The sequence below is a fragment of the Clupea harengus genome, chromosome 22 (genome assembly GCF_900700415.2).
Source record: "Clupea harengus chromosome 22, Ch_v2.0.2, whole genome shotgun sequence".
In the NCBI taxonomy this organism is placed as follows: Eukaryota; Metazoa; Chordata; class Actinopteri; order Clupeiformes; family Clupeidae; genus Clupea; species Clupea harengus.
Genome location: NC_045173.1, coordinates 17902114 through 17926602, shown reverse-complemented (window position 1 = coordinate 17926602; position 24489 = coordinate 17902114). Strand labels below are relative to the sequence as shown.

At 42.1% G+C, this 24489-nt stretch overlaps 4 protein-coding genes across 6 annotated transcripts; all 4 read right to left on the bottom strand.

Moving 5' to 3' along the window:
* Window positions 1-363: 363 nt before the first annotated feature.
* eif4e2 (eukaryotic translation initiation factor 4E family member 2) lies at window positions 364-5513 on the bottom strand. Of its 2 annotated transcripts, none has more exons than XM_012835359.3 (8): window positions 5378-5513; window positions 4434-4545; window positions 4088-4222; window positions 3310-3414; window positions 2842-2994; window positions 2249-2385; window positions 1782-1858; window positions 364-1639 (listed from the first exon to the last, which is right to left on the bottom strand). In XM_012835359.3, the coding sequence occupies exons 1-7, from the start codon at window positions 5395-5397 to the stop codon at window positions 1810-1812; spliced, it is 711 nt and encodes a 236-aa protein (XP_012690813.1). In that variant the 5' UTR covers window positions 5398-5513; the 3' UTR covers window positions 364-1639; window positions 1782-1809. The 2 variants fall into 2 exon arrangements, with proteins under 2 accessions (XP_012690813.1, XP_042558955.1); XM_042703021.1 differs by having other exon boundaries at window positions 4088-4238; window positions 5378-5384.
* Window positions 5514-5852: 339 nt separating this feature from the next.
* On the bottom strand, window positions 5853-14369 carry capn10 (calpain 10). Its single transcript, XM_012835210.3, has 13 exons — window positions 14029-14369; window positions 13444-13621; window positions 13096-13227; window positions 12431-12627; window positions 11646-11914; window positions 11044-11185; window positions 10724-10890; window positions 10114-10388; window positions 9473-9675; window positions 8885-9131; window positions 8263-8453; window positions 7164-7209; window positions 5853-6936 (listed from the first exon to the last, which is right to left on the bottom strand). The coding sequence occupies exons 2-13, from the start codon at window positions 13573-13575 to the stop codon at window positions 6907-6909; spliced, it is 2031 nt and encodes a 676-aa protein (XP_012690664.2). The 5' UTR covers window positions 13576-13621; window positions 14029-14369; the 3' UTR covers window positions 5853-6906.
* A 546-nt stretch (window positions 14370-14915) lies between these two features.
* On the bottom strand, window positions 14916-16148 carry LOC116218463 (C-C motif chemokine 2-like). Its single transcript, XM_031560281.1, has 4 exons — window positions 15998-16148; window positions 15705-15819; window positions 15327-15404; window positions 14916-15188 (listed from the first exon to the last, which is right to left on the bottom strand). The coding sequence occupies exons 1-4, from the start codon at window positions 16068-16070 to the stop codon at window positions 15167-15169; spliced, it is 288 nt and encodes a 95-aa protein (XP_031416141.1). The 5' UTR covers window positions 16071-16148; the 3' UTR covers window positions 14916-15166.
* A 3337-nt stretch (window positions 16149-19485) lies between these two features.
* On the bottom strand, window positions 19486-24175 carry LOC116218386 (C-C motif chemokine 2-like). 2 transcript variants are annotated; one of them, XM_031559923.2, is made up of 4 exons: window positions 23470-24175; window positions 20144-20258; window positions 19766-19843; window positions 19486-19626 (listed from the first exon to the last, which is right to left on the bottom strand). In XM_031559923.2, exons 1-4 carry the CDS (start codon window positions 23540-23542, stop codon window positions 19605-19607), a joined length of 288 nt encoding a protein of 95 aa, XP_031415783.1. In that variant the 5' UTR covers window positions 23543-24175; the 3' UTR covers window positions 19486-19604. The 2 variants fall into 2 exon arrangements, with proteins under 2 accessions (XP_031415783.1, XP_031415782.1); XM_031559922.1 differs by lacking the exon at window positions 23470-24175 and adding an exon at window positions 20437-20643.
* Window positions 24176-24489: the final 314 nt, after the last annotated feature.

Sequence of the window (24489 nt, the reverse complement as noted above, 5' to 3'; positions counted from 1 at the left end):
CCAGGACATCTGTCTGCGACAGTAAAGGTCGGATCAGGGTTTTGATAGTGACATTGGTTTTTATTATGGATACTGCAGTGCATAGTGCATAGTGCATTGTCATGTCAGTGTCTGGCTGTTACTCCTACATTAATCTGTTATGATCTATGTAAAACTTGCAAAATACTGCTGAAGCTATTTTGTTATACACAAACCTTTGATAGACATATTCATTAGAAATGAGTGAGTATGCCTATGAGTATTTCTTCAGTCTGTGTTAAATACCTTACCATAAATACCTATGTGTCCTATTATCTTTCTAAGTCTTTTTTTTGTGAACAATGTTTCTAAAACATGAGAACACGACACAAGTGACCAACATGGTTAGCAGCAGATGCATAATTAACATTTATTGCTATAATCAATTGTATTCAAACAATACCTTTGTTTTTTTAAACATCACCACCATTTCCAGCACCATCTTCTGAAGTCCAGGCAGTATGTATGTATGTGGGCAAAGACACATAAAGGCCCCAAGCCCCTGTCCTCTGCTCAGTCAAGTGTCTCGTGTCAAAAATAGTTATATGGTTAAGACAAAGGTTCACAGCTGATCCCAATACAGTGCATGGGGCCTTCAGAACCAAGCAAATGCCAGGGCAGCCAATCATCGCTCAGCATCGAGGAAGCGGTCACTGACTTCTCCTCAGCACTTGACCAATCACCACCTTATATTCGTCGAGCTGTCTCTGACATCTCCACAGCACCTGACCAATCATCATTCTGCATTTTGAGAGCTGTCATTCAACATCTCTTCAGCATTGAGGAACAAAGATTTTGTGTGATTTTTTGTTACCTGTAAAAAACAAAAACCACACACAAAATCTCTTTGGGGGCGAGAAGAGAGAAGAGAAGGACAGTAGGCTCTGAGGCCAGGCACAGTGCTACAGGCAGCATGGCGGTCCATCCCACAGAGGCCGTCACCGACAAACACACACCCTTTCAAGGGCCCAACTCTTTTTTTTTAAACAATGCTCAACCTTTGGATTCCAAAAATTTCAGGTCAAAGGGAGGGAGAGGAATCAACAACGATTCCCCAAAAATGTACATCTTCCAAAATAACGTTATAGAAATATAATTTTTTTGTACAACAGCTCTAGTTTGAACAACTTAAAACACTACAGTTAAAATACTGCACTTTTAGTAAAATAACTTTCTACCTGCAACCCTGTTTTTTTCTTTGTCAAACACATACAGCTGAAGCTGCTCATTGAGAAATTATCAGAATTCATAGACAGTGGACTGTTTCAAATCTTGGTAAATCAACTGCTGTATGTCACTTGGTTGGTTGGTTGGTCGGTTGTTGTGTAGACTGTCAACAGCCTACTTCCAGATCACAGCGACTGGGGGAAGTTTGTCATGAGAGCTCCCCCTGGTGATTTTCTAAGGGGACTGCATGCATCAGGAGCACCCTGTGAGGTTTCCTCTCCTCACTAGTTTTATTCAACACATTCCTGTTCCGTCCTGGTTCCTTTTTTCGTTAATGTAGTCATCTCAATTTTTTGTGTTTATGGTATTTTTTAAGACAGGAACCCCTCCTCCTAGAGCCAGGTATCATCCACGCGAGCATTCCTCTTTGTCCAAAAAAGAAAATAGCTGAAATCTGTTTTAAAACAGGAAACAGATATTCTCAGGCAGATGTCCATATGAAATATTGATGTAACAAAAAATGTTAAAGTTAAAAAATATACCATTTTTAAAATGTAAAAGATTTGGTGACGTGCGTGTGCACGTTTGGGTCATACCCTTGGCATAGACTCGCTGAAGAAGATCTTAGCGTCCTCCGCTGGGGTTCACTAGGCCGTGGAAGTCCTCCCAGGCCCTGTCAAGGACCAAAACAAAATCAGTTTCAATTACACAGTTCACACAACCATCCCAAGTATCAACTACACCTACATAGACTGATGAAAGCAAAATAACAAAGACTGGTGACAGTACAATGTACTTAAGGAAATAAATAGTATACAAAGTATTTATGCAAGTTGAATAACTAATAGTTTTAATACAACATGATTCTCTTGTAACTACATATTGTTACATGTTACACTCTACACTTAACCCTATTAAGTACATTATTTAACAACATAGATTTGTATCAGACATATATATGGTACTACTCTGTTGATTAGATGTTAAGTGCATTACACACAGGACTACCTTACTAAAGACTACCCAAAAATAACCCGCTGATTTCATGTGTGTAAGCTCTTACTTGATGCTGTCTGTGTGCATCTTGTACTCCATGATGGTGTTAGGGGGCAGGTTGAGAACTCGGCGTAATGTGTCTCTTATGCGTGCCGTGGTGGCCTGGTCGCTGGCCGTTTTGTTCCATATGGATATTATATCCTCCTAGACACATTGACCCACACATTAGTCAAATACTGTCAAGATCAGATAATTTCCTTAGAGAATCTGTAAAGGTTTTTTCTGGTCTATGATGTTGTCTGCATTAAAGGTGAATTACTTAGGCAAGAATATAAACCTGAAGGATAGCATTCCCCGAGACAGTAGTCACTCATAACAGCTACAGACCTACATTGCGTTGAAATGTTGTAGCACATGGATCTTGTTGTCAGTAAAAATGAATAAATAAAAATGCAAAAATGTAATCAAACAATGGAGGGAGATGTGGAAGAGTAAAGGAAGAGGGGGGAATTATATAGAAAGAGGGAAAGGCGCAAAGTAACAGAAGGTAGACGAGAAAGATGGGGCAAAGAGCACACAGAAAGAAAGACTCTTTAAATCTCAAAGCCCAGGCTCTATCCAGCTGCAGTGGTGTTGCTGGGAGTGGCGGAGGTCTGGTACCTGGAAGCGCACAGACACCACAGCCCCACAGATCTCCTCCCCCACCATGAACTGCTCGCCCAGCATGGCCAGGATGAGGTTCTCCCAGCAGCGCGACGCCAGGCCCTTACGCAGGCGGATGATCCACTTCCCCCCACTTTTATTGGCATCATCCTACGGAACGGGACACAGGCCATGCATGGGTGTACCAGTCCAGTCAAATGCCACCCTACACAAATCTCTCTGTATCACAGTACATCACCACACAATTACTTGCTATACGAATTGTAATGTGGATGCATTTAGAGAGGAAGTACTAAAATCTTTTCCCCATAATAGGGTATTTTCTCAACCTCATACTTCAAATTTCAATATTAATCTCCATCGAAAAGACACAAACCTACTGGAAACTATATACATGAAACACTTCATCATCTGTGTGTTGTACAGAGTGATGATTTAAGCTGACTGTAAGAAGACCACACAAACCTCCCACATGGGTTTGATGCCCTCCTTGAACAGGTGGAAGTCACTGTGGCCAGTTAGATCGCCCGGTCTGATCATGTGACTATAAAACCGCCAGAATTGCTCCACCTAGACACACAACAACAAACAAGCACGTCTTTATTCTTGTCTTCAGCCCTAATTAATCAATATTATGAGTACCGTCTTTTTTCCAGTTATATTGTGCCTAATTCTGGCTGACAGACAGAGAGTTGTGTGCGTCCTTATTCAATTCAATAACTACTCGAGTATGTGAAAAGAATACTTTTCCAACATTTGGAGCCTAGAGATCAGGGGGGTATTCCATGTACGTGGTTAAGTGACAAACCTGGATAAGTTAACTCAGAGTAAGTGGTTAACTCAGAGTAACCTCCTAATAAAAGAACCCCCATTGGTTCATTCTCCTAGCAAAACAACGTCAGAGGGCTCTTCTATTAGGAGGTTTACCACTTACTCTGAGTTAACTTATCCAGGTTTGTCTCAAAACCACGTACGTGGAATACCCCCGGGACAAACTTGTAAATGAAGTCATACATATTTTCGAAATGTCTTTATTAATAGGTTATAGTGCATGTCAGTGTTACTGAATTCAGAAACAGGAGTGGTCTTGGTGACCTTTTCTGCAAGGTTGGAATTCAGACCTTGTCTCACAAGGGCCAGATGTGAAAGTAGAACCTGCTGTCCTGATCTCGTTTGTTGTTTGTTATGTGTGTATGCGTGTGTGTGTGTGTGTGTGTATGCGTGTGTGTATGCGTGTTCTCACAGAGGCAAAGCTGCCGATCTGTTTGATGTTCTGCTCGTAGCTCTGAGAGCTGGCGGGTCGTCCAGGAGTGCGGCGGGAGTACCAGAAGGCGTAGTTGTACTGCAGAGGGTGTTCCCCAGCCCCCGGAACCGCTGTCTGGAAACACACAGACCTGACGCAAACTGCTGCTGACATCTGTCAACACACGTCACTACAAGCATCTCTACCATCGCTCCATTTTTAGTCAAGTAGAAATGTTCTTACTACATATCCAACTTGTAACAACAATGTCACTAAACTACACTCGTTTCAAAGTAGAGATACATGATGACTGACATCCATCCATGCATTCCAAGGACACACAAACCTTTCTCTTGGCAGTGTTTGGGTCCTTCTCCTCGTCTTCACTTTTTTCCTTTTCACAGTCTTTCGGTGAGATGTTGTCTTGGTCATGGTCGCCACTGTCATCATCTTTGAGACTACAGTACAAATTTAGACCAGCTGTTTAGACTCGATCAATCACAGGTATAGGTAGATCACAGGTTCGACTAATCGAAACAGTACGTTTCCCGAAGACGTCGTTGAACAACTACCATATTTAAATGATAGAGAGCCTATCATTTTTAACACTCTCTCTTCACTTTTACCACGGTGATTGCTCAATGACGCTTTCGGGAAACACACTCTAGCCTGGTGATATTGAACCCAGCATACTTAGCCCTTAATAATGCTCCCCCAGTGTCAAGATAACCACTTACGTAGACTTAGTCAAACTGGTTGATGTGCTTAGGCGTTGACTGGGAAACTAGCTACAAACTTTTGGAACTGCAAGGCTGTGCATTCCATTTCAGTCACTACTCTTGCACAGCTCTTCAGAAATATTAGACCGGCTATTTTCACCATTGAGCATTTTTATCCAAAGCAATGCAAAGGACGTAGCGGCAAAGCAATTAAGGGCATTTATCCAGCCGGTTTCCAGCGCACCTGCCCCTGCCTCTCACATACTTGCAACCCGAGGATCCAGCTCGGGCCTAGAGGCCGTGGCCACTTCCGCGCTTTCGATCCTAAAGATCAACACTGCCTCTAATTAAAACTAGTCGGTCTCCACAAGTTAACATACGTGGAAGTAATAAATCACAGAATGGTAGCCAGCATGACAGGCATTGATCAGTGACCTCGGCTCTCGATGCATGGGAGTCTATCAGACACACCTCTTTCTTCATGCACTCAGTCGTGAAACAACAATTGCACGCTACGGATTTGCACATACACGGGGACCCTAAAACATGCAAAGCGTATTTGGTTACTCACGCGTCAAATTTGTTGTTCATTATTTTCTAAGTGGGCGTCTGTCTTCGGAAGTCCGACTACAGCCCCGCAAATTCCGCAGAAGCAGCGGCGTGCACAAGTGCTGACGGATACGCGCATCGTGCTGCGTCGACGTGCACGCTTCGCATATGGTTTACACATTTATAGCAATATGATGTCGCCTGAGTGTCATATTACTATGAGTTCAGCAGCTCATTCGGCTTAAGATCACAATATCTCAAGACATGACATATTTGTAGGCTAGTGTTCAATAATTCATTTAACAAAATTACCCTTTTTCATGTATGTACTTTTTTATGTGCTTTAATATTTAGTCGGTATGAACTCAATATGAGCTCGTTTCATACTTTTTTTTATTTTTTTTTTATCTTTTGAATCCGTTTTGAGACAGTGTTACCTAAAGTTGGGTCTGACTGAGACCGAACACACATTCAAGAAAAACATCCACACACAAACCTTTAGGGCATCATTTACTTGTTTACATGTCACTGAACTGTACAACAGCTTTCGAACAAACAAGCAAACAGGATTTACCACGCAATAAACTGATTTTCTCTCTCTCACACACACACACACACACACTCACACACACACACACACACAGACACACAGACACACAGACACACACAGTGACACACACACACACAACGTGCTGGTCAGGCCACCCTGCGTTCATCCCTCCGTGGGCCACGGCCTGTCACTCCCAGGACATGAGGCAGCCATGCATGCCTCTTCTGCGGCCGCTGCGTGCCGAGCCAAAAACCAGGGCGGCTACTTCCAAAGGGGACCCTGCAACTCCCCCCTCTCCCCCACCCCTTATCCCTTCCCCCTATCTCCTCACCACCACCATCTGAGCTTACCCCGACTCTCATCTACCCACCTGCCCCCGCTTCAGTACTTCAAGTGGCGGGCTGCTGCACACTATGACTCCCACTACTGCTGCCACAGGTTGATGGCTGGTGCTGGGTTGGTGGGCAGGCTTGACCTGGCACAGGTTAAGGTGCAGGGAGCAGAGTGGAAGGACCTAAGGGGGATAGGGGGGCATAAAGGCGGGGTAGGCAGGGGTAAGAGGTGAAGAACAGGAACGAGATCACAGAGCAATGGTGGGTGTTGTGGTGAATGGGTATGGCCGGCTGGTGAGTTCCCCCCTACCCTAACCTCCCCTGCCCCCATGTCTCCCAACCCCCTCTAAAACTCTCTGCGCTCTCCTCCATGAGAGGCATCTTTGTTCATGAGTGGCGGACGAGCGCCTGTTTGTTTACACCGCAGAGTCGCGTCGTCTCCCATTAGTGAGCGGGCAGCGGATGCGCTGTGATGTGCTAATCGGCTACTGGAGGCCTGCTGGAGCGTATGGGGGTGCGGGGGTCTGGGGGAGTCCGGTGGAAGGGGAGGGGAAGGAGGAGGAGGAGGAGGAGGAGGAGGAGGAAGGGGAAGCAGTGGGCCGCTTTCATCTGCGTCCAGAGAGAGAGAGAACCCACGTCAGAAACATCGGTAGTGGCGAGGATCAGCAACTAGCATCGCATCACAGAGATGTAAGAGATCTGCCGCAAGAGACAGAGAGAGAGAAAGGGGGAAAGAGAGAGAGAAAAGGGGAGAGTGGGGGAGAAGAGAGTGACTCAAATCAATTAATATATAACATGGATGAATAAAAGACCTGTCAGGCTATGAAAGCATAGCTCAGTATGACAGTGTAAACCACAACCTCCCCTTAGGTCCCCAAAATCAGACCCCCTCCTTAGGTGACTATGATGACAAGACTGGTGCTCACCTCCTGGATGGCTCTCCCGAGGTTCTCCTGGCTCTGGACCACTTTTCTGAGGGGGGAAACATATTTTGAAAAGACTTTAAAACACTAGACATGAAACATAAAACATTAAAACATACAGACACCAAACCAAATTTTTTTTTTGCATAAATTAAACTGAAATTGAGGAGTTTAAAGGAGTTTATACCCCGAGATAAATAGAGAAATGCTCTTTTCTGATTGGCTTGCAGGTGTCCCGATATGTCTTTATGACGGGACACCTGTGAAGTACATCAGGTAAAAAAGTTTAAGAAGTTTAAAAAGTTCTATATCAGTGCTCTGGAAACTAGGAATGTTAACTACAACAACTATAGTAAATAACACTTAATTGAAAAGTCCATCAATAGAAGCTACGACACTGAGTGTGTAGTCAGGCAAGCTAATAAATGAATAAAATAAACACATCCTCTCATTCTGCCAAGCGGTGTGACCGAGATGAAGTACGTGGTTAAATAGCATGTTATCTGGAGATATAGCAGGCTGGTAAGCTAGTAAGCATAGAATCAGAAACAGCTAGCAAGCAAAAGGATGGTATCAATCGTAACCAAGCAAACTAACCAATGGTATCAATTGTAACCAAGCAAACTAACCAATGTTATGTACTACAAACCAAACAGGTTGGCTTTTTTCTAAACTGAACCAAATGTTTCCTTTGTGTCTTATTATTTGAAAATACTGAACTTGACGGAGGAGTTCTGCTTCCACCTCGTTCAATATTTTCCTATAACGGGACACCTCGGAGGCTATTATCCTTTACATAACAGTCACTGTTTATCTTCTATTGTACATTCTATTTCTGCATGACCTATTTCTTCCTTTAATATTATATAAAATCTACTATAACAAGTAATGTCACAAAGAGTAGATCATCTGATAGGATCTTCACTACGGGGAGTTGGAACCTGCTCAGAATGATAATGGGCACAAATAATGCACATAAATAAATATGGACACCAAACATGGGAAGAATACACTGCTAGGGTTCTCACAGTACAGTACTGAAAGGCATGACTCCATGCTGTCCATACGTTTTACATGCATTGCTGGGGACAGACTTACACACCTGTGTATTCTGCGAGCGACAGTAAGGGTGAAGTGGCCCCTGAGGTCTGGCTGGTAGGTGGAGGGGATGATGGTGTAGGCTCCAGCTCTCAGGCTGCAAGCCAGGCTCACCTCCTGGGTGTAACAGTGCGGCACGCAGCTCACCACCGGCTCCTGGTCTAAAGACATGTCTGCCTCGCCACAGTCAAAGACCTAACGACATGATGCATGATAAAGAGTTACATCTAGATGAGGAGGGGGAGACATCCCAATTTGGAACAAAAACCTCCCCGATAAATATTAATCATTGGCTAATCATGAAGAGACTACATATATCATCCCCTTTGATTTTTTTGAACAAATCGATCACTGGTTACATCTCTCATTCTCTTTCTGTCCGTCTGCCTCCCTTTCTCCCAATAACACATACATAGTCCTATGTACCCATACACATGCCTGTTTGTATGAATGTGTGCTTATCCTGACATATGTATATCCTATACACAATGTTGAAAACACTTGTTTAAAATGTCTTACACAAAACAGTGGGAAACACAATCAGAAAACTACTATGACATGTACTCTGCTAAAGATAAACATACATTACTTGAGAAGAAACCAGTAAACAAGTAACCTCTTCTCACCTTATAAATGTGAAAGCCAATGGCCTGACAGGCTGATTCAGGGCAGTTCTGACACAGTTTGACCCTGATGTTGGGTCCCCCGGGGTCGTAGGTCACAGTGAGAGGGAATCGGGGGTTCAGCCTGTGAGACGGAAAGTTCCGGCTGCCCCCTGCCGATGAGCCAGGCACCCAGGAGCCATGGCAGCTGCTACTCTCCCACTCCCCCTCCAAACCGGACGCCTGAACAGGTTCCCTCGCCTTCACAGCACTGCAGGAGCAGGACACAAACACAGACAAAACACAGTTATGCCAGTGTGCCAGAACAGACATTTGTGGGCCAAAGTGGGCAAAAACAATTCCAGCATCTACAAACCAACCCAAACTCTAGGCATAGCCTTTCAAGTGTTTAAAATGTGCTGAACAAATCAGTAAAGTTAGCTAAAACATGGCCTGAGGAATACTTGACTATAAAAGGATTTACAAGAATGTTGAGGGACAATGTATATTTTGTTACGGTTTTATTTGCACCCTTTATCTAGCATTCTATGATTGTCTAGCAATTGCACGTGCTTTAAATAGCATTTATTGCTTGATAGATTGACATCTGACCTGAGTGTGATGGGGCTGGATGAGTAGACCCTGAGCAGGAAGCGTGCCTGCGCCCCCTGCTGGAAGGTGCTGGGAATGAGCAGGTGGAAACCAGAGTTGAGCTGGGCCTGCAGCACCACCTCCCGTTTGTATGCATGGGACAAAGTGCAGGCGCATGGGGGTGTATTTAGCGTCCGTGAAAGGTTAAAGTGCTTCTTCTCTATCTGCGGACCACATATACACACACAGGGACACACATAAAATAACAGGAGGACACAATTGAAATATGTAACATGTAGTTTGTCATTAAAATAAAAAACACCTCTGGACAAGAATGATGTCATTCTAAAGGCACAACAGTAATTTGATATAATGCTTTATATTTTGTGCATCTTCCTTGTTTATATCAGACCTTTAATGTTTTTGTATACATGTTATCTAGCTCTAAAAACACCTGGGATAGAGAATTAAGTTCCCAGTTCCCAATTCAGTTCCAAGAATGCACAGGGATACTTGGAAACACTATCTTTTCACTATTCTTTCAGACTTACACCATTATGGTATTCTGTTTTATTTTTAACAATACTGCTTGTATTTACTTATACTATATTTCACCTTGAACAAAAACGTGCTCCACACAGATGTTTTTTTCCTCTTCCTACCTTCCACATGTGAAGGCCAATGGCGTGCGGGTGTCTGCGCTCTTGACCTCCGACTCCTGGCGGTGTGGCGTCCTCGCGTCCTGTCCCCTTGCAGCCGGGCGCGGTCCGCTCCTCCGGGGCGTGCTGCAGCAGACACACCAGAACCTCAGTGGGCTCACTGAGCCTCAGCCAGAACTTTGGGTTGGAGCTGTAGCTGCTGCTGTTGCGACAGCCGCCCGCTGACTGGCCTCTCACCCAGCAGCCACTCCTCTCCTGCCTGTGTGTCAGAAGAGCTCCTGTAGGAGGACAGGGCCACTCATCAGATCCAGGACATACCATAAGGGATGTAGAGATGTCTTTGGTATTGTACACCGGTGAGAAATGTCTTCATAATCTACCATCAACATTTATAAGTGCTTTACACTCTTTGAAGTAATACTTTATGAGGTGGTGCTGTTTGTGAATTAGGTACATGTTTAATCACCCTGTCTTAAGGAGCTATGATATAATTTCATTAATGAATCAATCGATTAATTAATTAATAATTGATATGAATCACCCTTTTAAACATTCAGTGTTGAATGATATATTTGATCAATATATTTTAATGCAGAACCAATGCTGTCAGTACCAGTGTAAATGCTTTGTAGATGGCCTTCATCACTGATTGGGTAGCCCACAGTGACCTCATCAAATTCCTCCAGGAACTCTTTCAGGTTGACCCAGAATTCTCCTTGTTGGGTCCGGCTGAGGAGGTTCAGGGTGCAGGCTGGTTCAATGTTATTCCAGCCAGTACCACTGGAGCAACACAGAGCACATGTCAAAGCATAGCAATGAACAATCTGTTGGTTATGATAGTGGTATGTCTGCTCGTATACGTAAATGCTGCAATAGGTATTTATGTGATAGTTTTGGCCTAAAATGAAAATTCAGTTTGGGTCAGTCACTCACTTCTCTGCCCAAGCTCCACTCCAGCACCGTCTCCCCCATGGGTTCCTGATTCTAAGTAAACATTCCGTTTCCCCAGCAACAGTCTGTACGTCTGTCCATTCCACCACACTCATGGCATGGTACTGCCACAGCTCACTGACACCTGCACGAGAACAATGTGTGGAAGGACAGAGACCTCTTATCACCACAGCAAAACAAGACTAACAGGGGAAATCACTCATGGATTTGCCAAGAGTGTGTACAAGCACAACAAAGCCTACAAAAAAATGTCCCAGGGGGAAGTGACACATTACTTCCTAAAGGGATTTCATCTGAACTTCCTGTTGGGTGAATGGGCCCATCAGCCAATGGGCTCTTTCTCAATGGTCACAAAAGCGGAACACAATGCACTTCGCAACAGGGAGAACTTTCCAGCAGTTTAGTCATAGGTCATAATATGCACAACAGCATACAGCTTCATTAGATGCATTTAAGAAAGTACATTCTTCCTGTTTTACTTAACCTACTTGTACTGTCCTTGAGGTTGCAAAAGGTGGTAATTATAGTTAATATTAGTTTACAGGGAATGTTGTCTGCTGTTGTCTCCCCCCTCTCTTTCTCACCTCCCGTGCTGTTGTGTAAGGAGCAGCTGATGGCACAGCCCTCCCTCACCGCCTGAGGCAGCTTCAGCTCCTTGCTCCTCCTGGCAGGAGGAGGTGTGCCACCTTTCTTCTCTTTTTCCTCCTCCTCCTCCCCCTGCTCCTCCTCCACCTCCTCCTCCCCAGCCTCTTCGGAGAGTCGGAGACTCCAGCGTTCTGCCACGCCTCCGCTCAAGTCCACCAGCGCCTCATCCACTTGGCCCGCCCAGAGGGCCTCGTAGGAGCCATGTAGCCTGGGCACAAGAGCAGGGGAACATCAGGGTGCAGGGATGACGTCAGTACAGTTCATATACTGACAATACATTTACACCTGAAGCACTGATTGAACAAAATGTAAGGGGACATTTTTAAACTATATTTCCTGATGGATATCAACACTCATACCCATTTTTTACTAGATGACAACGTGATGAACACATTATAGAATATTCATGTTGTTGATGTGTGGTTTTTATACATTAGGTCTAGCATTTGTAGTGTATTTCAACACTGGTCTATACATGTTGGTGTCTGCTGTTCAACTGAAGTTGTAGTCACTGTTTGCAATTTTTTTTGTCTGAATTGTTTTCATTAGTGTTCAAACTAGTCACTGTAGTTCATAAGGAACCTGCCCATAAATCTGGTGTGCAAACCAAATGTTATTGAGCGCGTTGAAGCCACTCCATGCTCTATAATCTTTATGCACACCTTAGGCGCGCTGTTTTCCAAAACTGAACAGGACAAAGAAAGGCTGAGGCTGTGATACTCACTTAGCATATGCCTTCTCCAGTAGCGCTACCCAGAATGCCATGGGACACAGGCACTGGGAGAAGCAAAGCTTGTTGTCGATGCAGGGCAGGCGGTCATCCACCCGGACCTCCACCCATCCACCCCTCTGCCAGAAGCGCAGCAGGAAGCGGCCTGTGTAGCCCTCCTCCCCCCACCACGGCTGGCCCGGTGGCAGCACCTGATGGCAGGAAATCACACCGGAATTAAACCATGAAGACAACACCTGCCCAACTCCGAACTGACCCAAGGCCCCAAAGGGCGGCTGGCAAATGTCTAAACCTTTGCATTGGAATGCCCAACACAAATTGAATGAATGTATGAAACAATGTGACTTTTTGTTTTTCAGTTTTACATAAATGTATCCACATACATTCTGATAAACCAACCCAAACAATCTTTCATAGTCATATAAAGTTCTCCAAAATCACTAATTTGAACTACTATTAACTAGAAATTAAATGACAGAACTTACATTCTTCCTCATAGCTCTCTTTTCATGTGCAACAGGGTACCCAGTTTCAACAATCAGAATATCAAGAGAATGCCAGTGAATGGGTGTCTAGGTTCAATCTAACCAATGTGTACATGGGCAGGTTTTTTTGAGGAAATCCCACTAGAGGTATTTCAGCTATTTTCACATAATTACCTGGTCCATCAAGTGCTTGTTCTTCAGCAGCATAGTGCAGGCACACAACAACCAGCAGTCTCCCAGAATGCCTTGCTTGGCATGAGCCTTGGTTGGGTCCAGGGGAAAGAGCCGAGGAGACTGACAAATGTCCTAAAAACACGACAGTCACCCATCAAACCACTACAGAGCAACATAATGCTAGGGGTTTACTATAACAAATAGTTACACATGGGTATTCCCATCATGAAAACAAAAATTGTTTAAATGGTTTAACAAATATTTCTGTTCATTTCTCCCAACCTTATTGCCACCCTTAACACTAACCACTTATGTCTGGTAATGTTGAATTATTCCCCTCACTATTACCTGGGGGCGGAGCCAGTTGATGTGCCCTTGCAGTTTGGAGATGGGTGTGAAATCTGAGGAGAACACTGAGGAGTCTTCTGCGGGGAAGTCCGAGTCCTCAAACAAGCGGTCGCACTCACCTTGGGGCTCCATAGCAACTAAACGGTTGACGTTTCAGGGGCACACACTATCGCGTTGGCTGTGGATAGATGTGTAGAACACAACGTTTTGTCAACCCTCCATGCTGTTCTGCATGACCAATGAAGTGCTTTCAGTATTTTAAAACGCATGCCACAGGGTCAATAACATCCATAAATATTTCAGATAACTCAATTGCTCTAGGATTCATTTTTTCATGACATGGACACACGACCCGAATGCTTGCTTGAATAGCGAATAGCAGTTCATTCGTCCAGACTGCCGTTTATTATTCATTTTGTTAGACCATTTAGGGTTGGCTATAGACCAACGCAGCCAGTATCTTTTCTTATTTCATTTCTTATATCATTTCTTTCTGTGGCATGTTACTCGAGGGTTGGGAAACAACAACGTGTAGCAAAAACAACAGTGCTCGGACAGTCGTGGTTCAAAATAATTTCAACAAACCATGTTATTGATTGAGTCGCATCTCTTCTTCCACAGCATCTTGATTTGAGCGAAGTTAACCCCCTCTTTCTTACGTTACAGACCGCTGCGCTGCAATCGAATGCATGGTTTTAAGTCGTAAAGCGGTATTTACATATCTTAAGTAGTACACCTTTAAAATCAGTGTATATTTATGCTACCTCATCCAAATTTGCATGACAAACTTCATAACAGTAAACTGTCTTAGCTCAGACAGCTACATATCCGACTCTGTACCCGCCCCACTTCCGGTCCGGAAAGAAGGCACTGTGACGAATGTAATCTGTCATTCAAAATGTTTTAGGTAGCCAGATATTGTCTAAAATAAATACTGAATCAGTCACTTTTTTTAATATATGGTCAGAATAGACTCTCCGGTATCTCCGCTAGAGAAATAAGCCTGTTTGTGCTGGATTTTAACATTAAACTGCTAAACCGAAAGGGAATATCTGATTTTAGTATAGTATTGTATATATCTGAGTGTAGCACCCATAGTATTTGGGCCATTGAGATTGTCCTACTTTGAAAATGACAGGCAACCGTCAAACTTACATTGGCGTGTGCCTGAACTAAAAGGTCCTGCACTCTAGATTCTTCTCATATACTAACTAAATATATTGATATCTATATATTTGCAAAACATATTGTATTTTTGATAGATGTGTCTTGCATTTGGAAGCACTTTGTGTTTGTTTGAGAGGTGTGCATATTTGCAAATCATTTGTCAATCTCATTCTGTTTGTTTGCAAATAATGGGGTGTTTGTAAAACTAAATTAAAATTGTCACTAAATTGATCCCATACATATGGTTCAGTTTAGTATAATTATAAAAAAGTTTGATTGAAACTAACACTTTTGTTTCTCAACAACTTTATTAAAAAAACATCAACGCATCAAATTACAATTTCATATTTCTCAGAAATATACACTTGTTTTGTTTATCACCAATAGGATACTTTGAATTACAATCACAAATGTCATTGGACATAGTATACATTTAGTTATATCCCTTACAAAGCCCATCAAGGGACACAAATAGAGCAAAGCTCTTTTGAGTTATCAAAAGCAACCCTTGGATGCAGAAAGATAGTTTCCGATTAACACCACAGGTGTCCTCAGGTTAGGGTGCCACAGTTGGGGTCCTGTGGAAAGGACACAAATAAGTCACTTGTCTTGGCAATATTGCTTTTTTGTAGGCCTATTCACTGGCAATTTGGAAATGGTTATGGGAAATTCCTCATCCAAGGACATGGAACACAATGAGAAGAAAGTCTCTTTACCTGATGAACGCCTTGGCATCCTTAACCCACTGGTCATTTGGATTGGCACATACAACCTTACCCTTTACGGTGATGAACCTGTGGAGAGAAAGAAGGAGTAAGTTTTAGTTAATTGTATATAATCTATATGATATGTTCTGTGCAGAATGGATCCAGCTTGGTTCTTCCTGCACTTGCTGCCCTGTTTTTGTCAGACACTAAACAGACTGAACCAGATCAGCTCTGGCACCACACAATCAGGTACAGCAGTGACTTCCTCAAAATGACTGTAGCCACATCACAGTAACTGGGGAAGTATAACACCTGTGAAAAGAGGCCTGATTGTACAACTGCCTTGCTGATCTCTACTTTCACACCAAGAGGGTGATATTGACTCACTTGACTGCTTTGAGACGACATATCCCTTGGCGTTCCTCGATGAAACCACGGATTCTGTTCAAAGGCAGATCCTTGATGAATCGTGTGCAGCATCCCCTGCTTGGTGTACCTACTCCTGTAACAGACAAACCGACCGACACATTAAACACCAGCACTTGTTTGCCGTTGCACTTTTTATCCACTGAGCTGTATAGACATCAAGACTATGAGGGTGAGGCCAAGAACTCTTCAGGTTTAGCTGACATGAAGTCACACACACTGCGTGCTGATGTGAAAGCACTTGTCCTACTTACTGGTTTCCCCCTCGGAAGCTAAGACCAGCAGAAGCCCCAGCAGTGCGCAGAGAGAGACTGTAATCTTTGCCATGTCTTCAGGCTGCAGATGGAGTCCTCAGATCCTGATGCGTAAGTGTTCTTCAAGATGGGAAGGCTGATAGGTGATGCTGGACATGCTCTGATGCTGGTGTATATGTACTCGCTGAGGGGAAAGTCCTCGGCGGAGGTTTCCAAGGGGAAATGTGACAGCAGCAACCACAGCACTGACGTGTAAATTCCAGCCCTTGTGTTCCCTCAAGGGTGATTGACAGGTATTCACATACTGCTGAAGAGATAACGAGCCATAACAAAATACACATTTTATGGTATTGTATATACTGTATCTAAAATATGGGACTTGGTGTGGTGTCTTATACATCTAAAGTATGCTGATATTTGTTTAATTAAATATTCATATGTATCAGATGATATTATGTTTATGGGGTTTAAACATAATTGTTTTAGAAAATTAAAGCCCACCAATTATCATTTGAAGAAACAGATTCCCCAACCGCCTGCCTATCAGTATGAATGAGCTGGACAGTTATACCCCTTGAATTACCCAGAACAACAGAAGCCTGGTTTATTAGTAATGTCTTATAATAAATATGCTGTACTAATTTGAAGCTAGCTAAACTATCACATAGTAACTATGATAACTTAAATCACTATCACTGTTGATATTTTTGTATCAACAAATAATTAAGAAACAGTCACATAATTATAGTCTGTAGAGTCAGTGCAATTTTGTCCACACATAAAGTAAACATAATGTGAGATGTACCATTCTGATCAGAAATATTAAGAGGCTCCTGACACAATCAATACATGAACAAATGCTCCCATATAATAAGTAATATTCCTCTGAAAGCAGTTTAGTTAAGAAACAATGTAGTGCATACAGATGGTAAAGATGGTAAGTACCATAACTACGCTTACACCTGCCTCAGACTCCCTCTGATCTATATACGACATTCTGTGTCTGTGTCACTGCATTTCCTCATGACACAATCCTGAATGTGAGCTGAACTGGGCATTCATTCTGAGGACAAGCCTCGTATGCTCAATTAAAAGTGCTACCGTGGTGTTTAACAGATAACATACAGGGCTATGGAATAAGGGCTGTGTACCCTATGAGTCTCAATGATGGGATGAGTGTGACATTGTCAGAGTTTAGCAGGTGACTTTATCAGGGAGGAAGTATATCTCATCATACTGCTGGTTACTCATGGGAAGTCTGAAAGTAATCAATCTTTCTCCTCTAAACAAACATGCAGACGATGATATGTTATATTAGAATCTAGCTTTTATATTTTTGAGAAGGGGACCTGTATACTCTTTTTTTGTCAGATGGCGCCAATCAATCAGGCCCGAAGTGAATCTATCCATCCATCCATCCATCCATCCATCAACCAACCAATCAATCAATAAATCAATCAATCAAGTCAGTCAAAAAAGTATATCATAGTATAGTACGGTATAGTATAGTAGAGTATATACAGTAAAGTACATGTAAGATTTACATTATACAGTGACTTACCATAGTGAGCATGTCCCATTAATCATGAGGCATAGTCGGTAGTGTCACCCAGTCTCACATAGTCTGTGGTAGAGTTACACTTATATGATTTCAACATGTACCTATATGCAAGATATTTTAGCAGATTTTGGCAGCCGGACTCTACCCTCTCAATCTGTCTCTTTCTTCCCCTTTTAGCCTTGACTATCTTCGCTGTGGGATGTGATGGAGATAATTTCCAAACACTGTTAAAGACTTAGGAATATAATAAACAAGTGCTGTAGGAGCCATTTCTATCCACCTTTTAGTTAGGTTTATTTTAGTATTACTTATTTTAGCCACTTGGGGGAGTATTGCACTGGGTGTGGCACGTCACTGGGAATTGGGTATATTTACAGGTGTGATTGATCAATTAGGGAAAGGTGTGGATGGCGGGGAACACACGGTTCTTACCGTCGCTCTGAAACCCACTTCACCGACAGCATCTTGTTAATAGGCAAACAGCACTGGGTGAAAGGACCAATTTTATGTCAAATTTATACCATTATAATAAATGGGAACACCACCCAAAGAGAGTTCATGCCTGGACTAAGGATTATTGCAACGCGTTGGGAACACTTTCCACACTGAGGCTAATAGGATAGCCTCCACAAGTGCCTTGTATTATGAATTACCTTGTATGAATCATGTGCTTATGAAAGCAGGAACATGGCTTTTCTGTGTGCGTGTGTAACTTAGATATTAGGTGCCACTTAGTTTGCATATGTACAAGAGCATGTATAGACCAGAGGAGATAATAAGGGAACTGTGCTTCTTCCGACCTTGTGCAAAACTGCCATCCTTGCAAGACAGGGAGCCTCAGACGTCAGAGATCCACCACGTGGTTATCCCTGCTGAACGCTTAACTTCTGTCTATATAAACCTTGTGCAATATGTTTAATATGGCTTCACTTTCAGCCTTGTGCTGGGAGTGAGCCCGATTGCAATTGTTGTTGTTGTTTGTCTAATAAATATACTTATTTGCAGCTCCGGAGTCCTGAGGTAACTTGGGTGAATTTTCCGATATCAGGATGCTGCTGTAGTCTCTCCACATGATCTACATTCAGAAACCCTCGGCCTACACCAATCTACCCTCACCACACTGTCGTGGACTTATTCTACCCCATACTCTGCGCTAGCTTTACCTGCTATGTAAATAACTGCCACCATCAACATAGTTTTCTGTTCCATTACTCTACTTACTCTTTTAATAGTAACCCCCGAGCACTCTGTATACCCACTAAGCTTTTCTAAAATACTTGAAAAATCTCTCCCCACCTTATCCACTATCAATTGTGTATGTATCATCTTATGTTTGTATGTATTGTGTACATTTACCACATGTACGCAAGTATACTCATCCAGACACGTGTATGTGCCCAAGTTCTGCTCAAGCATTCCTGTTAACAGGGAGTTTAGCCTTGCCCCTGTCACCATTGTGCTTGCAATCGCACAGATAGCTACACATTGCAGACATGTAACTAACTACATTGCTAGCTTTATATTTGCAAATCACATTGTATTTTTGATAGACGTTTCTTGCATTTGCAAAGCACTTTGTGTTTGTTTGAGAGGTGTGTTTTGAATTTGTAAAACATGGTGTGCATATTTGCAAATCGTTGGACATTGGTAAATCACATTCTGTTTGTTTGCAAATAAAGGGGTATTTGTAAAAAAAATGTTACTAAATTGATCCTATACATATGGTTCATAACTTCGCTATAATGATTAAAAAAAAACACAGTTTGATTGAAACAAACACTGTAGTTCTTTTTTTTATCAACAACTTTATTGACAAATATCAACGCAAGTTACAATTTTATATTTCTCAGAAATATACACGTGTTTATCACAAATAGGATACTTTGAATTACAATCACAAATGTCATTGGACATAGTATACATTCAGTTATATCCCTTACAAAGCCCATCAAGGGACACAAATAGAGCAAAGCTCTTTTGAGTTATCAAAAGCATCCCTTGGATGCAGAAAGATAGTTTCCGATTAACACCACAGGTGTCCTCAGGTTAGGGTGCCACAGTTGGGGTCCTGTGGAAAGGACACAAATAAGTCACTTGTCTTGGCAATATTGCTTTTTTGTAGGCCTATTAACTGGCAATTTGGAAATGGTTATGGAAAATGTCCTCATCCAAGGACATGGAACACAATGAGAAGAAAGTCTCTTTACCTGATGAACTCCTTGGCATCCTTAACCCACTGGTCATTTGGATTGGCACATACAACCTTACCCTTTACGGTGATGAACCTGTGGAGAGAAAGAAGAAGTGAGTTTTAGTTAATTGTATATAATCTATATAATATGTTCTGTGCAGAATGGATCCAGCTTGGTTCTTCCTGCACTTGCTGCCCTGTTTTTGTCAGACACTAAACAGACTGAACCGGATCAGCTCTGGCACCACACAATCAGGTAAAGCAGTGACTTTCTCAAAATGACTGTAGCCACATCACAGTAACTGGGGAAGTATAACACCTGTGAAAAGATGCCTGATTGTACAACTTCCTTGCTGATCTCTACTTTCACACCAAGAGGGTGATTTTGACTCACTTGACTGCTTTGAGACGACATATCCCTTGGCGTTCCTCGATGAAACCACGGATTCTGTTCAAAGGCAGATCCTTGATGAATCGTGTGCAGCATCCCCTGCTTGGTGTACCTACTCCTGTAACAGACAAACCGACCGACACATTAAACACCAGCACTTGTTTGCCGTTGCACTTTTTATCTACTGAGCTGTAAAGAGATCAAGACTAAGAGGGTGAGGCCGAGAACTCTTCAGGTTTAGCTGACATGAAGTCACACACACTGCGTGCTGATGTGAAAGCACTTGTCCTACTTACTGGTTTCCCCCTCGGAAGCTAAGACCAGCAGAAGCCCCAGCAGTGCGCAGAGAGAGACTGTAATCTTTGCCATGTCTTCAGGCTGCAGATGGAGTCCTCAGATCCTGATGCGTAAGTGTTCTTCAAGATGGGAAGGCTGATAGGTGATGCTGGACATGCTGTGATGCTGGTGTATATGTACTCGCTGAGGGGAAAGTCCTCGGCGGAGGTTTCCAAGGGGAAATGTGACAGCAGCAACCACAGCACTGACGTGTAAATTCCAGCCCTTGTGTTCCCTCAAGGGTGATTGACAGGTATTCACATACTGCTGAAGAGATAACGAGCCATAACAAAATACACATTTTATGGTATTGTATATACTGTATCTAAAATATGGGACTTGGTGTGGTGTCTTATACATCTAAAGTATGCTGATATTTGTTTAATTAAATATTCATATGTATCAGATGATATTATGTTTATGGGGTTTAAACATAATTGTTTTAGAAAATTAAAGCCCACCAATTATCATTTGAAGAAACAGATTCCCCAACCGCCTGCCTATCAGTATGAATGAGCTGGACAGTTATACCCCTTGAATTACCCAGAACAACAGAAGCCTGGTTTATTAGTAATGTCTTATAATAAATATGCTGTACTAATTTGAAGCTAGCTAAACTATCACATAGTAACTATGATAACTTAAATCACTATCACTGTTGATATTTTTGTATCAACAAATAATTAAGAAACAGTCACATAATTATAGTCTGTAGAGTCAGTGCAATTTTGTCCACACATGAAGTAAACATAATGTGAGATGTAACATTCTGATCAGAAATATTAAGAGGCTCCTGACACAATCAATACATGGACAAATGCTCCCATATAATAAGTAATATTCCTCTGAAAGCAGTTTAGTTCAGAAACAATGTAGTGCATACAGATGGTAAAGATGGTAAGTACCATAACTACGCTTACACCTGCCTCAGACGCCCTCTGATCTATATACAACATTCTGTGTCTGAGTCACTGCATTTCCTCATGACACAATCCTGAATGTGAGCTGAACTGGGCATTCATTCTGAGGACAAGCCTCGTATGCTCAATTAAAAGTGCTACCGTGGTGTTTAACAGATAACATACAGGGCTATGGAATAAGGGCTATGTACCCTATGAGTCTTAATGATGGGGATGAATGTGACATTGGCAGAGTTTAGCAGGTGACTTTATCAGGGAGGAAGTATATCTCATCATACTGCTGGTTCCTCATGGGAAGTCTGAAAGTAATCAACCTTTCTCCTCTAAACAAACATGCAGTCGATGACAGGTTATATTAGGCTCTAGCTTTTATATTTTTGAGAATGGGACCTGTATTAAATTCATACTCTTTTTTTGTCAGATGTTGCCAATCGATCAGGCCCGAAGTGAATCTATCCATCCATCCATCCATCCATCCATCCATCCATTAACCAACCAATCAATCAATCAATCAATCAAGTCAGTCAAAAAAGTATATCAGAGTATAGTACGGTATAGTATAGTAGAGTATATACAGTAAAGTACATGTAAGATATACATTATACAGTGACTTGCCATAATGAGCATATCCCATTACTCATGAGGCATAGTCTGTAGTGTCACACAGTATCGCATAGTCTGTGGTACAGTTACACTTATATGGTTTCAACATGTACCTATATGCAAGATATTTTAGCAGATTTTGGCAGCCGAACTCTACCCTCTCAATTTGTCTCTTCCTTCCCCTTCTATCCTTGACTATCTTTGCTGTGGGATGCTGCTGTAGTCTCTCCACATGATCTACTTTCAGAAACCCTCGGCCTACACCTATCTACCCTCACCACACTGTCATGGACTTATTCTACCCCATACTCTGTGCTAGCTTTACCTGCTATGTAAATAACTGCCACCATCGACATAGTTTTCTGTTCCATTGCTCTACTTACTCTTTTAATAGTAACCCGCGAGCACTCTGTATACCCACTAAGCTGTTCTACAATACTTGAAAAATCTCCCCCCACCTTATCCACTATCAATTTTGTATTTATCATGTATATACCATCTTATGTTTGTATGTATTGTGTACATTTACCACATGTACGCTAGTATACTCATTTAGACACGCGTATGTGCCCAAGTTCTGCTCAAGCTTTCCTGTTAACAGGGAGTTTAGCCTTGCCCCTGTCGCCATTGTGCTTGCAATCGCACAGATAGCTACACATTGCAGACATTTAACTAACTACATTGCTAGCTATATATTTGCAAAACACATTGTATTTTTGATAGACATCTCTTGCATTTGCAAAGCACTTTGTGTTTGTTTGAGAGGTGGGTTTTGAATTTGTAAAACATGGTGTGCATATTTGCAAATCGTTGGACATTTGTAAATCACATTCTGTTTGTTTGCAAATGAAGGGGTATTTGTAAAAAAAAATATATATATACTAAATTGATCCCATACATATGGTTCGTAACTTTGCTATAAAGATTCAAAATAACACAGTTTGATTGAAACTATGACTTTTGTTCTTTTTTTTCTCAACAACTTTATTGAAGAATATCAACACAAGTTACAATTTTATATTTCTCAGAAACATACACGTGTTTATCAATAATAGGATACTTTGTATAGCAATCACAAATGTCATTGGACATACATACATTTTGTTATATCCCTTACAAAGCTCATCAAGGGACACAAATAGAGCAAAGCTCTTTTGAGTTATCAAAAGCATCCCTTGGATGCAGAAAGATAGTTTCCGATTAACACCACAGGTGTCCTCAGGTTAGGGTGCCACAGTTGGGGTCCTGTGGAAAGGACACAAATAAGTCACTTGTCTTGGCAATATTGCTTTTTTGTAGGCCTATTCACTGGCAATTTGGAAATGGTTATGGAAAACGTCCTCATCCAAAGACATGGAACACAATGAGAAGAAAGTCTTTTTACTAAGGTGAGGCCAAACTCTCTTCAGGTTTAGCTGACATGAAGTCACACACACTGCGTGCTGATGTGAAAGCACTTGTCCTACTTACTGGTTTCCCCCTCGGAGGCTAAGACCAGCAGAAGCCCCAGCAGTGCGCAGAGAGAGACTGTAATCTTTGCCATGTCTTCAGGCTGCAGATGGAGTCCTCAGATCCTGATGCGTAAGTGTTCTTCAAGATGGGAAGGCTGATAGGTGATGCTGGACATGCTGTGATGCTGGTGTATATGTACTCGCTGAGGGGAAAGTCCTTGGCGTAGGTTTCCAAGGGGAAATGTGACAGCAGCAACCACAGCACTGACGTGTAAATTCCAGCCCTTGTGTTCCCTCAAGGGTAATTGACAGGTATTCACATACTGCTGAAGAGATAACGAGCCATAACAAAATACACAATTTATGGTATTGTATACATCCAAAATATGGGACTTGGTGTGGTGTCTTATACATCTAAAGTATGTTAATATTTGTTTAATTAAATATTCATATGTATCAGTCAGATGATATTATGTTCATGGGGTGATCTCCAAGAACATAATTGTTTTAGAAAATGAAAGCCCACCAATTATCATTTGAAGAAACAGATTCCCCAACTGCCTGCCTATCAGTATGAATGAGCTGGATAGTTATACCCCTTGAATTACGCAGCACAATAACAGAATCCTAGTTTATTAGTAATGTTTTATAATAAATATGCTGTACTAATTTGAAGCTGGCTAAACTATCACATAGTTAAATCACTGTCACTGTTGATATTTTTGTATATATCAACAAATATTTTTGAAAGAGTCAAATAATTATAGTCTGTAGAGTCAGTGCAATTTTGTCCACACATGAAGTAAACATAATGTGAGATGTCTGGTACCATTCTGATCAGAAATATTAAGAGGCTCCTGACACAATCAATACATGAACAAATGCTCCCATATAATAAGTAATAATCCTCTGAAAGCAGTTTAGTTCAGAAACAATGTAGTGCATACAGATGGTAAAGATGGTAAGTACCATAACTACGCTTACACCTGCCTCAGACTCCCTCTGATCTATATACAACATTCTGTGTCTGAGTCACTGC

Coding starts and splice junctions, on each gene's coding strand:
- eif4e2 (XM_012835359.3), bottom strand. CDS start 5,397: ATGAACAACAAATTTGACGC. Junction 2,995..3,309: donor GCATCAAACCCATGTGGGAG/GTTTGTGTGGTC, acceptor CCCGTTCCGTAG/GATGATGCCAATAAAAGTGG. Junction 1,859..2,248: donor ATGCACACAGACAGCATCAA/GTAAGAGCTTAC, acceptor GGTCCTTGACAG/GGCCTGGGAGGACTTCCACG.
- capn10 (XM_012835210.3), bottom strand. CDS start 13,575: ATGGAGCCCCAAGGTGAGTGCGACCGCTTGTTTGAGGACTCGGACTTC. Junction 12,628..13,095: donor ACAAGCACTTGATGGACCAG/GTAATTATGTGA, acceptor TCCTGCCATCAG/GTGCTGCCACCGGGCCAGCC. Junction 11,915..12,430: donor CTGGAGAAGGCATATGCTAA/GTGAGTATCACA, acceptor TCTTGTGCCCAG/GCTACATGGCTCCTACGAGG.
- LOC116218386 (XM_031559923.2), bottom strand. CDS start 23,542: ATGGCAAAGATTACAGTCTCTCTCTGCGCACTGCTGGGGCTTCTGCTG. Junction 19,844..20,143: donor TGTCGTCTCAAAGCAGTCAA/GTGAGTCAAAAT, acceptor TTCTCTCCACAG/GTTCATCACCGTAAAGGGTA. Junction 19,627..19,765: donor GATGCCAAGGAGTTCATCAG/GTAAAGAGACTT, acceptor TCCTTTCCACAG/GACCCCAACTGTGGCACCCT.
- LOC116218463 (XM_031560281.1), bottom strand. CDS start 16,070: ATGGCAAAGATTACAGTCTCTCTCTGCGCACTGCTGGGGCTTCTGCTG. Junction 15,405..15,704: donor TGTCGTCTCAAAGCAGTCAA/GTGAGTCAATAT, acceptor TTCTCTCCACAG/GTTCATCACCGTAAAGGGTA. Junction 15,189..15,326: donor GATGCCAAGGCGTTCATCAG/GTAAAGAGACTT, acceptor TCCTTTCCACAG/GACCCCAACTGTGGCACCCT.